Below are 13,746 nucleotides of genomic sequence, written 5' to 3'. Positions count from 1 at the left end.
CACACTAGTAGGATCTCCTCAAGGAGATGTGACTGACTCCAATAAAAAATGCAGTGTATAAAATACAAGACCACTCCACTGTAATTAAGAGATCGTAAGTGCCCAGGTCAGCAGAGTACATTCTAATAATAAAACTGAGGCTTTCAGAATACAGAGGGTTTGTCCAATGATCTAAGATGGATCCAGACATTAATCGGGGGTTTAGCACGATAATCTGGAGGATTTTGAAAAACGTTATGAGTTTTTACAAGTAAGAGTTTAAACGCATTTTCATAGCTGCATCAGCTACTTGCATCAGATCTGCTAGTACTAGGAAGTCAAATGAAAAACCAAGAGTGACAACAGGAGGCAAATTTCTCTCCCCTTTTCTCTTTCGCTTTAAAAGCATTATACTCTATGGGGTAGATTTAAATGAAATCTCACAGACTGGCATCAAGAAGCTTGCTGACCTCATTCCCAGCTAGCTAAATCTTTACAAACGTTATTGTTCTTGGCATCTAATACACAACATACATTAATTTAGCTGACTGGTTACAAAACTGTGAATCTGGCACAATTAAATCAATCAGTTTCACTCCTGGTACACCGTTTAAAGACAGCTTTACTTTCCTCCACACTCCAGTTTGACAGTAGCAGGTTTTATATATCAAGGTACTACAAGTCCTCAGAGTTTGCCCTCAAAACAGTACACACCATATATCCAATTCATTCCAGAGAGCTATTAGTTCCTAAAACCACCAAAAGACATGTTAAAAAGCCTTTCAAATTTTTAAGTGGGTGCAAAATTGTTTGGACGGTCCTAAACACCACCCCACTTTCATTTAAAGAATTGCATTTAGTGGGTTCACTGTTAAGGCAAGGACAACAGTGGAGGAAAGGAAACATTTCAGAAGGCCACAGTAGCATAAACTGCTCTATTTAAAGGACACATCAGGAAGCACTCAATTTAATGTAGATGCTATCAGCTTCCCCATATTACTAGCCACCAGTAAAATCAGTATGAAGTTACAAATAGTTTTAAATAACTAAAAATCTCTCCAAGGAGCAAGTAACTATGCTCACCTGTTAACCAGCTACATGGGGAACAAAACAATTCATTGTTACCTGTATTCAAATCAATCTGATTACAGTCTGTCCCCCATTCATTCACTGGCTCAGTGCTGGGCTCCCCTTTTCGGGTCAACATCTTAGAAAAGCCATTTGAAAGTGTAGAGAAGATACCATGGATGAAATATCCCTGTTGCTCACAATCTACTGAGCGCACTGGTTGCAGAAATGGCTTTACACTTCTATTTCTCCAGTGTGGTGAAGGCTCAGACATAGACCTGCTGAATGGAACTCGAAATGGTATACTATCTGCCTGGCTCATCTTTCTTGCTGGGTCTTCCTGGAGAGCATCAACACCACTATTGTCCATCCTCAAAGGGCATTCAATAGGACTTAGCTGATTATGTTTCCATTTAAGACTGTGAGACAACTCTCTCTTGCTCCCCTTCCAGTGAAACCTGGGATGCGTCTGCCACCTGTATGCACCAAGTGACTTCCCTAGATCTGAAATAGCTTGTTCATGTGTCCTCTTACTCTTCATTTGGTAGTACCATTGATAGTCCTTCAAATTAGCTGCAACTTTTGTACTTCCACTCCCCTGTTCTGACAACGATCTTCTAAAGGCTGCAGCGGAGGGACGGTACTGCTTTTTAAACGCACTCATTTTCCACCATTCGACTTTCAGTTTCTTTAACTTACACTTCCTTCTGCTTTACCAATCATACAGCTACAGTTCACATTCGTCAGGAGTACTCAAAAGCATTTTAATGCTTGAGCTGCTTTTTTCAGTAGTGTGGCTACGAATGACAGCAGATGTTCTTCCTGATGAACTGGAATCAATCGGGTATCATTTAGATATATAGTTTCACACCATCACTTATTACTCCATATTTCTGCATCTCAGTAGAGTCTTCAGCACACAGGAACCCTCGCCTACAGCAAATTGTTTGGCTTCTGAAGATGAATTCAGCTCTGCGAAGTCAGTTGTCATTTCCTGCGCTTTCACGTTTCTGCACCAAACATTCAGGAAATGACTAAAAAAAAAAAGTCTTGAAAACCCACAATGGGGTTCTGAGCCAATCGTAATTCACTTTTTCACTTTGCAACAACAGTGGGTTAATAAGGGAATGTGAAATTACCTTAGTTTAAAGCCACACATTCATGCAGCATGAAGTCTTAGCAACAAAAATAAAATAAAAATCTAAATTAGCAGTCATCCTTCTTATGTTCAGGACCTAAGAAGTTGGGTACATCAAGTGATAGCTTAAAGCAACATTTAATGCAGAATTGCAATTCCTGAATAAATCTGTTCAGTGTATATTTACCATACATAGCTTGTCAAACAAAGTATCTCAAAATTCCTTTAGAGAGGCAAAGACAGATTCATAAGAATTGGGTGTTGCAAACCTCAGACAGCAAGGCAAAAGCGATGTTACATGGATCAGCTGGAGTAAAGAAAAGAAAGCTCTAATTTAGAGTAGCAATAATGTAAATATACTGAAGGGAAATATGCATAGGGGAGGAGGAAAGAAGAGAGAAGGTGGGTGGGATTTAGTCAATCTTAAACCAAAGTGAAGAAAGGGAAAGTTTTGAGGCAAACTCTTGTGGCGAATGGAACATGCCTTTCTCCCCCTCTAATAGGGAGTAGAGTTTTGCTTTTATAAATTTAATTGGAATAAGTGGGTTGGAAAAAATATTCCTATCTGTTTAACCAAAGACATTTTTTTGCCCTCTCTACAGCTTAAGAAACAGCTGACTATTTTAAATTTGTTAAAGAAAATATCTGCTGCTGAACTCAGATCTCATATGCCAAGTTTCAGACCAGAGCAAGGTTTTTTTTTTTTTTTTTTAATAGTCTATTCATAAGCCCCTGAAAATAGGGGGTTTATAATGGAAATATTGACAGACCCTTGGGCTAATGTTACAACAGCGACAATCAAAAAGACTTTGCTGGTAGTATAAAAGGATAATTTGGCTTGGCAGACCAATAAAATTGTCCGTCCCACTACAGAACCTTTGCTTTGAGCTAGAGCTCTTTCATCAGCCAATGTACGTCGCTGATAACTACAGAAGGCAAACATTGTGAATTGCTCCAGCAGTTCCATTCTGAATCAACAATGGAATGGGACTGTAAAGATATCCAACCCACCACCACCAATTCCCTTTAAAAAAAATCTTGTGTTTTTTGGCATGTACAACAGAAAGATAGTGGCTGTGTTTACTTTAAAGTGGCCAGGTTTATGAGTAATAAAGAAGAAAATCTGAAAAACAGAATCCAGATTGAAAAATGTAGAGTCCTGTGTTTTGTAAAAACCATGTTACTCTCTGGAACAGATGAGTAAATTAATTCACTATGAAAGAAACAAGCCAATGGCAAGAGTGTCACAGACACTGCCCAAGGAGACAAGATACATCTAATGCATACGTGCCTACAATCAAGCACTGGCCAGAGGCTCAGGCTCTTGTGGGATTTCTCAGATCATCTCCAAAATCTCAGTACTCCTGATGATGCAGTGGCTGTGGGTACTCTCCAAGAGCTGCAAGCACAGCAACCACTAAAGCGCTATTGAATAGACTAGAGGAAGGAGAGAAAGTTGGATCCTGCCCAGGCAGGCCAGAAAAGGGAGTTTATGGGCTTAAAAGTTGTCCAGATTCATTTATAAGCAAGGAATAGTTTACAAACAAGTTTACATTCAGCATTTCCCATCTCTGTCCTCATCACCTTAGGAGACAGAAAAACAAGAGGACCATGAGTACGTCAGAAGACAAGAAAGTCTCCTGCTTTCCGGTTTCTTACCGTAGTCAGGTATGATTCAACACCTTCATTGAGAGAGCAGAAAAACAGCAAATGGAAGAAAGTTCTAGGATTCAGAGAATTTCACCCCCCTATTCTTCAGTATGATTTTAATCATCAAATAAAAGCTTTGTGTTGTCAGAAAAAGCTCCCATCGGCAGATCATACTCACAGTGCATGATACTGTTCGTATCTGGGCATTTCTAGTTCACCAGTCACTTTAATAGCAGTGCAGAAATGCCCAAAGCACCTGTGGTTGGCCTGTGCCAGCTGACTCGGCCTCACCGGGCTTGGACTAAAGGGCTGTTTAATTGAGTGTAGATGTTCGAGCTCAGGCTGGAGCCCAGGGGAGGATCCCAGAGCCCAGGCTCCAACCCGAGCATCTACACTGCAATTAAACTGCCCCGTAGCCCAAGCCCAAAACAGCATACACGGGCCAGCTGTGGGTGTTTAATTGCCGTATGTAGACATATTCTGAATATCTAGGCACCAACATTTGTGTTCCCAGTACCTTCCCAAATGTTGCTTTTCCCAGATCAATCCTTTCCTGGGTTGAACATTCACCATACACACAAACTGAAGTATACCATAAACAGAAATGTCTTGCAGGTATATAGCAAGGAAAGAAAAACAGGGCAGCTATTTAGACATTTTCCTTCATTTGTAACTTTGTAATTTCTTCAGAAAAATGCACCTGATGAACTAGATCCTCGACTACACCAGCGTTCTGCTCAGTGCAGCTAAGAGAGGGCTATATATAGGCTTAGCAGAGTTTGGTTTATATGTTATTATTTTGACAGAAAATATAAATGTTTAAAATTTTTTTTATTTTTATTGATTCAAATTTTCACAGTTGTGAGAAATTATGGAGGTGGTTAGACAATTATTTAATGACAGTAGACGTAGAGATCCCAAAAAAGTTAAAGTTTATAACTATTAAAACATAAATTGTCAGCTGCACATGTCACAACATACCAAGTAAATATCCTTAAATCAAACTCGAATAAATTCTCAAGCAGCATTTTTCTTACTTTATCTACCTGTAAATTCCAATTATTAGTGGTGGAAATATTTTTTCATTGGTTTGTGTGCGTGTGAAGGGTGAAATCAGTGTTTACTGACCTTAACTGATAAAAACCTAATGCTTCCAAGTCTAGCTATATACCACCTTCACTCTCCCCTAACCCCAGGGGCTCCTGAGGAGCCAGTTCAGTCCAGGCCACGGTTCACAGCAGCTTCAGGCTTTCTTAAACTATGCAGACTAGTGATTTTCAAGAGGACATGACTGGGACATGCTGAAGGAATCTTCAACCGTCTAGTTAGGGCAGCTTTACAACCCCTTTGCACCGCCAAAGCTGCAGAATCTGGCCCAGTGTCTGATCATTAGGAAGAAGTTTTATTTTCCCCTTTCCAAAGTCACATATTGTGATTTCGTGTATTTAGTGGTTCTAGCAGGACAGGCAAAAGAAATCTGACTTACCCCTGAGTTCACAAGTTAGAGGAGTTTAAATAATGTGTCTTAACATACATAATATATTCTATGTTTATTTCAATCAAAAGGGGAAGAGCTCCCCACATTTCACAACACTTTATTTAAGATCTCACAGGTCATCTGTAAGGAGAGCCTGCTTTGCCTTAAGAGTGACACCACTAAAACTTTAGCAAGGAAGAGTAACATGGATTATTGATGGAAAAGTAAATTAACCTGCCCTTGTCAAAACTTAGTGTCATTTGTGACCACAATTAAGACAAGTCTGATTTTTTTTTTAAATCCAGCTGAGACCTCGTTCTCCTTCCATGACTGGTTAATTTTCAGTTTCTTGAGGAGATTTCACTCTGTCAGCTCTTCTCATATCACACAATTTTGCTATTCTGATCAGGGAATGCAGAAGTTTAAAAAAATATTTCATTCTGACTAGGGAACTGGACATTTCTATATTTTTAAAGCAAAACCAAGAAATTTTTGTTGTTGTTGTTGGTAAAACCATTCAGTCTTTTTTTTCCCCCCCACCATAAAACAGCAAAGAAAAGCACAACCTCAATTTTTCCTTCCTTTTTCAGTTTACTTCTAAGAAGAGGGTGGTGCATTCAAAAGGAGCTTAGAAACACAAACAACTCATTCTAATCAAGGACAGAAAATCACATAAGGAGAGTCAGAAGAGTCATGAAACTCCGGCAACCCAGAAGTACAGTACTTATAGCAGTGTTTCCCAATATTCTTCTGATGGAGCTCCCCTTTCTAATGAGCTGGCAGATGGACACGCACACCTGCTTCCACCTATGTCTATTCATGTCTTATTTGGAACACTTTCCACTTTCTTTGAATCCATTTACTCTCATTCTCAAGTGCCTTGGTCCTTTCTCTTCTATAATTTTTTCCTTTGCCAATTCTAACTATTCCTCAGTTTTGCTCCCCAGTTTTGTAGTTCCCTCTTCCTGTTCCCCATTCAGCAGGAAGCTATATGCTGCTTAGAATGGAGGCATCTGTTGGTGGTTCCACATGTCCAGGTTAGTTATGCTCTTGCTATTTAGTGAATTATCACAGGAGCAGTGAAAAGTGAGGTCTGAACCACCTGTTGCTGCCTGTACCAAAAGCCCTGTAGCTAGCATCATTATGAACCACAGTGGAAACAGGGAAGGAAGGCGGGTTGCTTTCAGGAAGCACTCCAGCTTCACTTTCAGCCTCAAGAGAACATTAATTATGGCAAGGGAATAGTACATTCTAGAGCAGAGGTGGGTAAACTACGGCCCACAGGCCACATCCGGCCCAAGGGACTGTCCTGCCCAGCCCCTGAGCTCCCAAACGGGAAGGCCAGTCCCCACCCCTTCCCTGCTGTCCCCCCTCCCCCGCAGCCTCAGCTCACCGTGCTGCCAGCGCGGGAGTGGGCTGCACTGCAGGGGTAGGGGAGAGCAGCAAGGGAGGCTCACCTGCAGCCTCAGGAGAGCAGGCAGGCGGTGCAGGTGGCGGGAGCGCGGCTGGAGGACTAAGGAGGAGCACTGGGTGGCCGCCCAGCCTACAGGAGACAAGCAGCACTTTGAAGGGGAAACTGCCGCTTCTCTCCAGCTGCGTGGCTGCCCATGCTCTTCCTGAGTCCTCCGCCCATGTTCGCAGGGCCACATTCTGAAAGGGACTTGGGGGGTGGGGGGGGATTGGATAGAGGGTGGGGTCCCGGGGGGCCTGTCAGGGGGCGGGGGTGTGGATAGGGGTCAGGGCAGTCAGGGAGCAGGGAGGGTTGGATATGGGGTGGGGTCCCGGGGGGGTGGTTGGGGCAGGGGGTCCCAGGAGGGAATGGTCAGTGGACAAGGAGTAGGGGGGGTTGGATGGGTCATGGGTTCTAAGGGGGGCAGTCAGGGGGCAGGGGGTCCCAGGAGGGAATGGTCAGTGGACAAGGAGTAGGGGGGGTTGGATGGGTCATGGGTTCTAAGGGGGGCAGTCAGGGGGCAGGAAGTGGGAGGGGGCAGATAGGGTTAGGGTTTGGGGAGGTACAGCCTTCCCTACCCGGCCCTCCATACAGTTTTGGAACCCCGATGTGGCCCTCTGGCCAAAATGTTTGCCCACCCCATTCTAGAGTCATACAATTTTTCCACCTGTCAGGTAGTTTCTCTTCCCTGTACTCCCCAGGTTGGAGACCTCTGCCTTACCAGGTAGGGCTAAAGATCTATAGCCTTTTCTTTATGTATCACATTAGCTTGGAGCAAAGGATTGAACATTGTTTGGAGACAATTATGGCTTCATTTCAATTTAAAAAATTAGATCCAATAAATACTCATTGGCATCTCTCTGGCAAGTTATGGAAACTCTGTTACATTTGAAAAAACCTGATCATGTTTTGCACGGTCCTCAGTCAATGTCAATTCATGACCACAGGAACAACGAAAAAGGGGGAGGGGAGCGCCACTAAGAACAGCAATGGCCAGAATTGCAGCAAAGAAAGTAAAAGCAGGAGAGTCAGAATGGGTTCTTCAGACTGAGAAGAGCATTAGTTTTCATTTTAATAGCTACACTGACTAGAGAATATTTTAATTAAGTAGTATGAGGAACAGCAAACCATCAGGCAAACGTAGACACTAAAGTCAATTTAGGGACACAAGCAGAACCACTGAGATGGGTAAGAGGCAACCAAAATAAATCAGATTAAATATATGAATTTAAAGCCTCTGTTAGCATCTGAGGAAATTAGCTTTGTAGAAGTTTAAAAATACATAAAAGTATATGGAAGCTTGGTGTGGTTTATTCTATTTACTCAAACAAACAAATAGCTAAAACGGTTTGGAAATGGTTCGGTGTATTTCTGGTCAATTCTACAAAACCATGTTTGAGAAGCATTCTAACAGTTGCTACTAGGACCACTACATGCTTTAGTAAAGATAAAGTGGTGGGTTTTTTGTTTTGTTTTTTAGTAATCATACTATCTGAAGACATCTTATAGTCTTCCCCTTTGCAAAATCTTAGCACATTTTCTGAATGCTGTTGAAACACAGCTTGAAACCATAGTCAGTGCAGATGCAAATCGTGTTTGGATATAGGGTTCTGAGAGCGCTTGAGCTCAGTCATAGGACAAGATCCCAGCATATGAGCAGCATGGCAAGAGCTGGGGGTGTGGGGGTGAGATTTTAAATTGGAAAATACACAGCTAGTTGTGTCAGCATTATTCTAAAAAAATGGATGTAATACAACACTAGTTAAAGGCAGAACAAGATAGATAGTAGTTGATAGCTTGCCCAAGGACAGGAATGATGATCAGTCCCATTCCCTTCCCCCTCTGCTGCTGTCCTACAAACAGCTTATTGAATGACAAGATGTCATTGTCATCTTTACAGGGGAATTTCAGTTATATCAACCAATCTGCCTGCTCATTTTACTGTAATTCATCCTTAAGCTGATTTTCTATTGAACAGAATACCATAACCCATCGACATTTTTATGCCACACATTTCCAAACAAAGATGCACTATATATACACATATGTAGGATAAAGATACTCTGAAATATGTAGGATAGTTATCCTTTCTGCATGCATAATACAGGATAAAGCAACACAGAAAACAAGCTAAGAATTCAACTCTTAAAGTATCTTTAGTTGGGTGGGGAAGTTCAGACAAAAATTCCACGTTATGCTACTCTGTTTCAGAACTTCAGAAAGCAAAAGACACAAAACATTAACTCCTCCAATGACAACAAGTCCAGGAACCTCAAATCAGAGATTAGTTTGTTTAAATGTAAATGAAGAAAGAAAGGCATTTTACTAATTACTCTCTTCATTGATGCTGCCATTGCTCATCAAATGAAAAATGGACTTTTAAACTGAAGGAAACATTGTCTGGCTATCTCCATTTAGCTGAAGTTCAAGATATTCTAAACAACGGGTGGCTCTTCTCTGAAAAGTGAACCTAACAATGGCACAGTGGGGTTCTGCGTTTATTGTGTCTCGATGATTTTGCATCAAATTTGTTTACTCTAGAAATAAAAAGATGATTCTTCTAACTGCAAACTCAGCAAACTCATCCTGGGCTCAGAATCAAACTGTGTTCTATACTTCTCATGCAATGCTACCAGTAATGAAGATGCTGGAAGCCAAACAAAGCTTTCAGCTACACCAATGCAACCCCATTGTCTTCACATTGATCTCATTTGGCCTTCAGAATCTATTATTATTGGTGGCATCCAAGACAGTTAATGTATCAGAGTTCTTCCACTTTGCTCAATCTTAGTCCAGTTACTCACGGGCAAGAACGCCATAATTTCAGACCATAAACTCTTCATGGGAAGCATTTACATGGTCTGTTGTGTTGCGATAGATTTGCAACAGTGCAAATTGACTTACTGGTTAGGCTGGGTCCCAAGCCGTGCAAAGTCACCTATTAATCTGTCAACAGGTGAAATAACCGCAGTGAAAGAAACAGGCTCATTGGTCAACTGAAGAACATTTTCACCTTTCACCTCCTGTTTTTAACCACTGAGCATATGTGAACACAGTCCCACAGCTCACAAGAATTCTTGGCATGAGGGCTACTTTAATTCAACATTGATAATTTTGACCACAAGTTCTGTTTATTTGGGGTTTTTTTTAATAATCCACTAGTCATTTAATCATTTGATTTTCACACTTAAATGTACTAATATAAGCTTTTATTATTTTTTTTAAATCTTCAAAAGATAATTAACAGTATAAGATGCAAAATGCAGATTTCTTTGTGATTAATTTTTTTTTTGTTTGTTAACAGACAAGCAATATGGTATTTTGATCTACTTAAGTCACAGGATTATAATGGAAAACCCTCATTATTGTTTATAATATTTTGGTAGTTGCACAAAAAGCTTTAAGTATCTTCTAAGCACTAGAAGAGAAGCACTGTTCCAAAGCAGTTTTCAAGTACATAAAAGGTTGTTACAAGGAGGGAGAAAATTTGTTCTCCTTAGAACAAGAAGCAACGGGTTTAAATTGCAGCCAAGGAGGTTTAGAAAGTTTTTCCTAATGTCCAGCCTAGCTGTCAGAGTGGTTAAGCACTGGAATAAATTGCCTAGGGAGGCTGTGGAATCTCCATCATTGGAGATTTTTAAGAGCAGGTTAGACCAACATCTGTCAGGGATAGTCAGATAATACTTAGTCCTGCCATGAGGACTAGATGACCTCTCGAGGTCCCTTCCAGTTGTACGATTCTATGATTCCAAGAAAGAACTTGAAACCTAAAAAGGCAAAAGCAGATGAAAGGAGAGTTGAAGGGAAACAACATTCAAGAAAAGTAAGGAGGAAGATGGACAGGCATATATCTTATTAGTGACATGTTTACTTGTTGGTTTCAGGAGGGAATTGGGTTTTCCTTTTTGAAGTTATGCACACTGAGTGTTAGCAATCACTTGGAATGTCATTGCTAATTTTATATTAACAGTGTGAGCACCAGTGAGGCTTTTCTTTTTTTAAAAAAAAAACCTTGAGTATCTTAAGGATACTGAAGAATCTCACAGATTAATGTAACACTGCTATTTCTTTTTAAAATAAAAGTACAGTTGCTGACTTACATACTTCAGCTACTAAAATATAAATATTCATGCTCAGTAACTAAACTATTCCCATTTAATCTGTACACAGACAAGAAAAAGATGATGCTGGTAGAAAGAGGAGTGCTCCAAATTGCTAGCCAGAACATCAATCTCCTCTCTTTATTAAGAAAATCTGCCTTCTGATCATCAGATTCACAAGACAATGTGCAATCTTAGTGCAGGACCCACCACGGCTTCTTAATGCATGGCCAGTAACTGTGGAAAGAAATACAGTCTTTCATTTTCAGCTAGTCATGAGATTGTACCCATTCCTTTAAAATAAGGAACTAGCCACTAGGTGTGCCAACCCTCCAGGATTGCCCTGGAGTCTCCAGGAATTAAAAATTAATCTTTCATTAAAGATTATGTCATGTGATGAAACCTCCAGGAATATGTCCAACCAAAATTAGCAATCCTAGCTGGCCAAGGCCATGCTGCACGTCCCCCTGAACATTCCTTCGTGTTCCCTGGGTGGCATGTCCCAGAGTTTGAGGACCACTGCATTAGATCAAGTTTCCCTCAGCGGGATATCTAAGACAAACTTAGAATAGGGAGCTCAACAGAGGAGTCCAACCTACACAGGGGCATAAAAAACTAGATTTCTGCAATCTGGTTTAGAAAGAGGATAAACTGCATGATATCTTGGCTATGTATTTTTCTGTTGTTTTAACTGGGTTTACTTAATCTACTTTTACAAAACTACTTTACATCGAGTTTACACTTACTGCTCTATCTAGTTGGTACTCTGTCACCTTTTACATTTTGTTACAACTCCAGCTACTGAAAATGAAGGGTGGGGGGGGAAAAAAAAAAAAAACTATTACTAGACTTGTATAATTTGTATCACTGTAATAAGAAAAAGCTATGTGCATATTTACATAAATCCTGCTAGAGTTGTTCATGCCGGAAAAGCTGCATATGTTTCTTAGTTTTTATTTTAAACACTGGTTTTAAAAATAAATTTTAATTTCCTAAATCCTTTTACAAAATAGTGCCAAATGTGCCATTACTGTCTACTTTCCCTTTAATCCTCTTCCTATAAAAGAGCCAAAGAAGCCATTATATATGTATGTCACATTCATGCTCATATAATTCTTTAAGGGTTTCTAAAACTAGTGCTGAAAATAGAAAAACATTAAGTTTATGATCAAAACCCATTAAAATCAAGTATATTCAAATGAAGTCAGCCACTTTAATTCTCCCTCTCCCTAGCTGTCTCTCCTCCATGTGGTGGTCCTCACCAGTTCCCTTTCCTCATTTAGTACTTCCCCATGACACACCCAGCTCCACTGTAAACAACTCCTGGAGTACCAGAAGTTTTAAACACTAATTGCTTAGTAATAAGCATTACTAGTCAAGTGATAAAAATGTTAATTGCTAAGCAGTTGGAGGAGGTCCAGTCCTTGACAAAGATTCATTAATTTCTTTTAATGCCCTTTCTGTGAAAGCTATCCAGTTCCTGAGTGTGTAGAAGCAGAAATACACATACACAATTCTAGTTCATCTTCAGTATTTATTGCATTGAGAAAAAGGCCGCTGAAGCCTACTGCAACACTGCTTTATATATGAATAACAGAGGGACATCTGGATACGGCCTTCACTACAAATTCAGTACTGTGCCCTACGTATTGTTTGGACAGTCTGCAAGTAAACACACACAAATATACCAAAGAAAAATTTATTCAACCAGCCATGGGAAAAAGCAATCTAGAGCTTTCTATATTCTTTCACTTTCAAAGCCAACTCAGGCTGCAAGACACACTAGAGCTGGAACTGTACATAAAGTGCCCTGGTGCCAACCATAATTGATAAGTTAATAAGAGAGTCACAGATCCCTTTCAATTGACCCAAACATCACAATACATAGTTAAATAACCTCAAAGATGACTTTCCTTCCATTTGCTAAAAAGACATTTTTCAAAATGCTAAGTTTTGTTTATGCAAAGCTAAGTAATTAATGACTTAACATCCCCTTCCCATCTCCTATCACTGGGATCCATCTGCTTCCCGCTGCAATACTTCCTGTAGGTGAAGACCACTTCTCCTTGGACTACGTGTCTAGAACAGTACACCTGACATATCTACATGTGACTGCTTCACATCAGTGAATGAAGACACTCTGGGGAAAAGCTGAGTAGTACCTTAAAAATTGCTGTGTTTGGGATCATTGCTATCTATTGAAACCTGAATTAGCATTCCTCTGATTGCAACACTACAAACTGTTAATTCGGCAAACTCTCAGCTAGAAATGCATGTCAGAGACTGGACTAATTTGTTAGTGCTTGCAGGAAAAGATCAGCAATTTTGAATAAATCAGAAAGCTAAGCTGGTTTCCAGTATCACAATGGGCCTGTGACCCAAATAAATGGCAACATCCTTCTAGCTTAATCCTCAGTCATCGTGTAACTACACCACTGCCCGACATCTCTTCACCAAGACATCCAGTAGCCACAGGACTGGCCCATGTGTTCTACCCCTCAGTGCTTTTCTTTTTACTGAGTTGACTTACAGTTGATGTAGCTACATCAGCATACATATACCATTGCAAATTTCTCTAATGCAGGCCCTCAGTCCTGACTTGTAACCGTTATTATTCCAGGATTGGCTTCCCCAATGCAGGTACTGCCAACTGTGCTATGGACAAAAACACTGTGGGGCTTAACTTGAGACAAATCATTAAGACTTAAATTGAAATATGAAGTCAGATATCTAAAAGAAAGGCTAGTAGCATTAACATATTTCATCTCCTTTAGTGACAATCTTTGTAAGATCCCTCTCAACTGAAAAGAAAATCTAAAACTAGCAACTGTACTTATTCCCACTCTGATATCCATTTCTTTATGATTACAGATTGGGTTGAATA

At 40.3% G+C, this 13,746-nt stretch overlaps 1 protein-coding gene across 8 annotated transcripts in view; it reads right to left on the bottom strand.

Moving 5' to 3' along the window:
* RASAL2 (RAS protein activator like 2) overlaps window positions 1-13,746 on the bottom strand; it is a 274,328-nt gene that overhangs the window by 177,542 nt on the left and 83,040 nt on the right. For 2 of the 8 annotated variants that reach the window (XM_054037193.1, XM_054037194.1), the window contains exon 1: window positions 1,105-1,711. The exons of the other annotated variants lie outside the window; for them this stretch is intronic. In XM_054037193.1, coding sequence (XP_053893168.1) covers window positions 1,105-1,711 — 607 coding nt within the window. Of the gene's footprint in view, window positions 1-1,104; window positions 1,712-13,746 lie in introns of those variants that run through there. 8 annotated transcript variants of the gene reach the window in all.

The sequence above is a fragment of the Malaclemys terrapin genome, chromosome 8, assembly GCF_027887155.1.
Source record: "Malaclemys terrapin pileata isolate rMalTer1 chromosome 8, rMalTer1.hap1, whole genome shotgun sequence".
Lineage (NCBI taxonomy): Eukaryota > Metazoa > Chordata > Testudines > Emydidae > Malaclemys > Malaclemys terrapin.
Note: the sequence above shows the minus strand (reverse complement) of the source record. Positions and strands in the feature narration are given on the sequence as shown.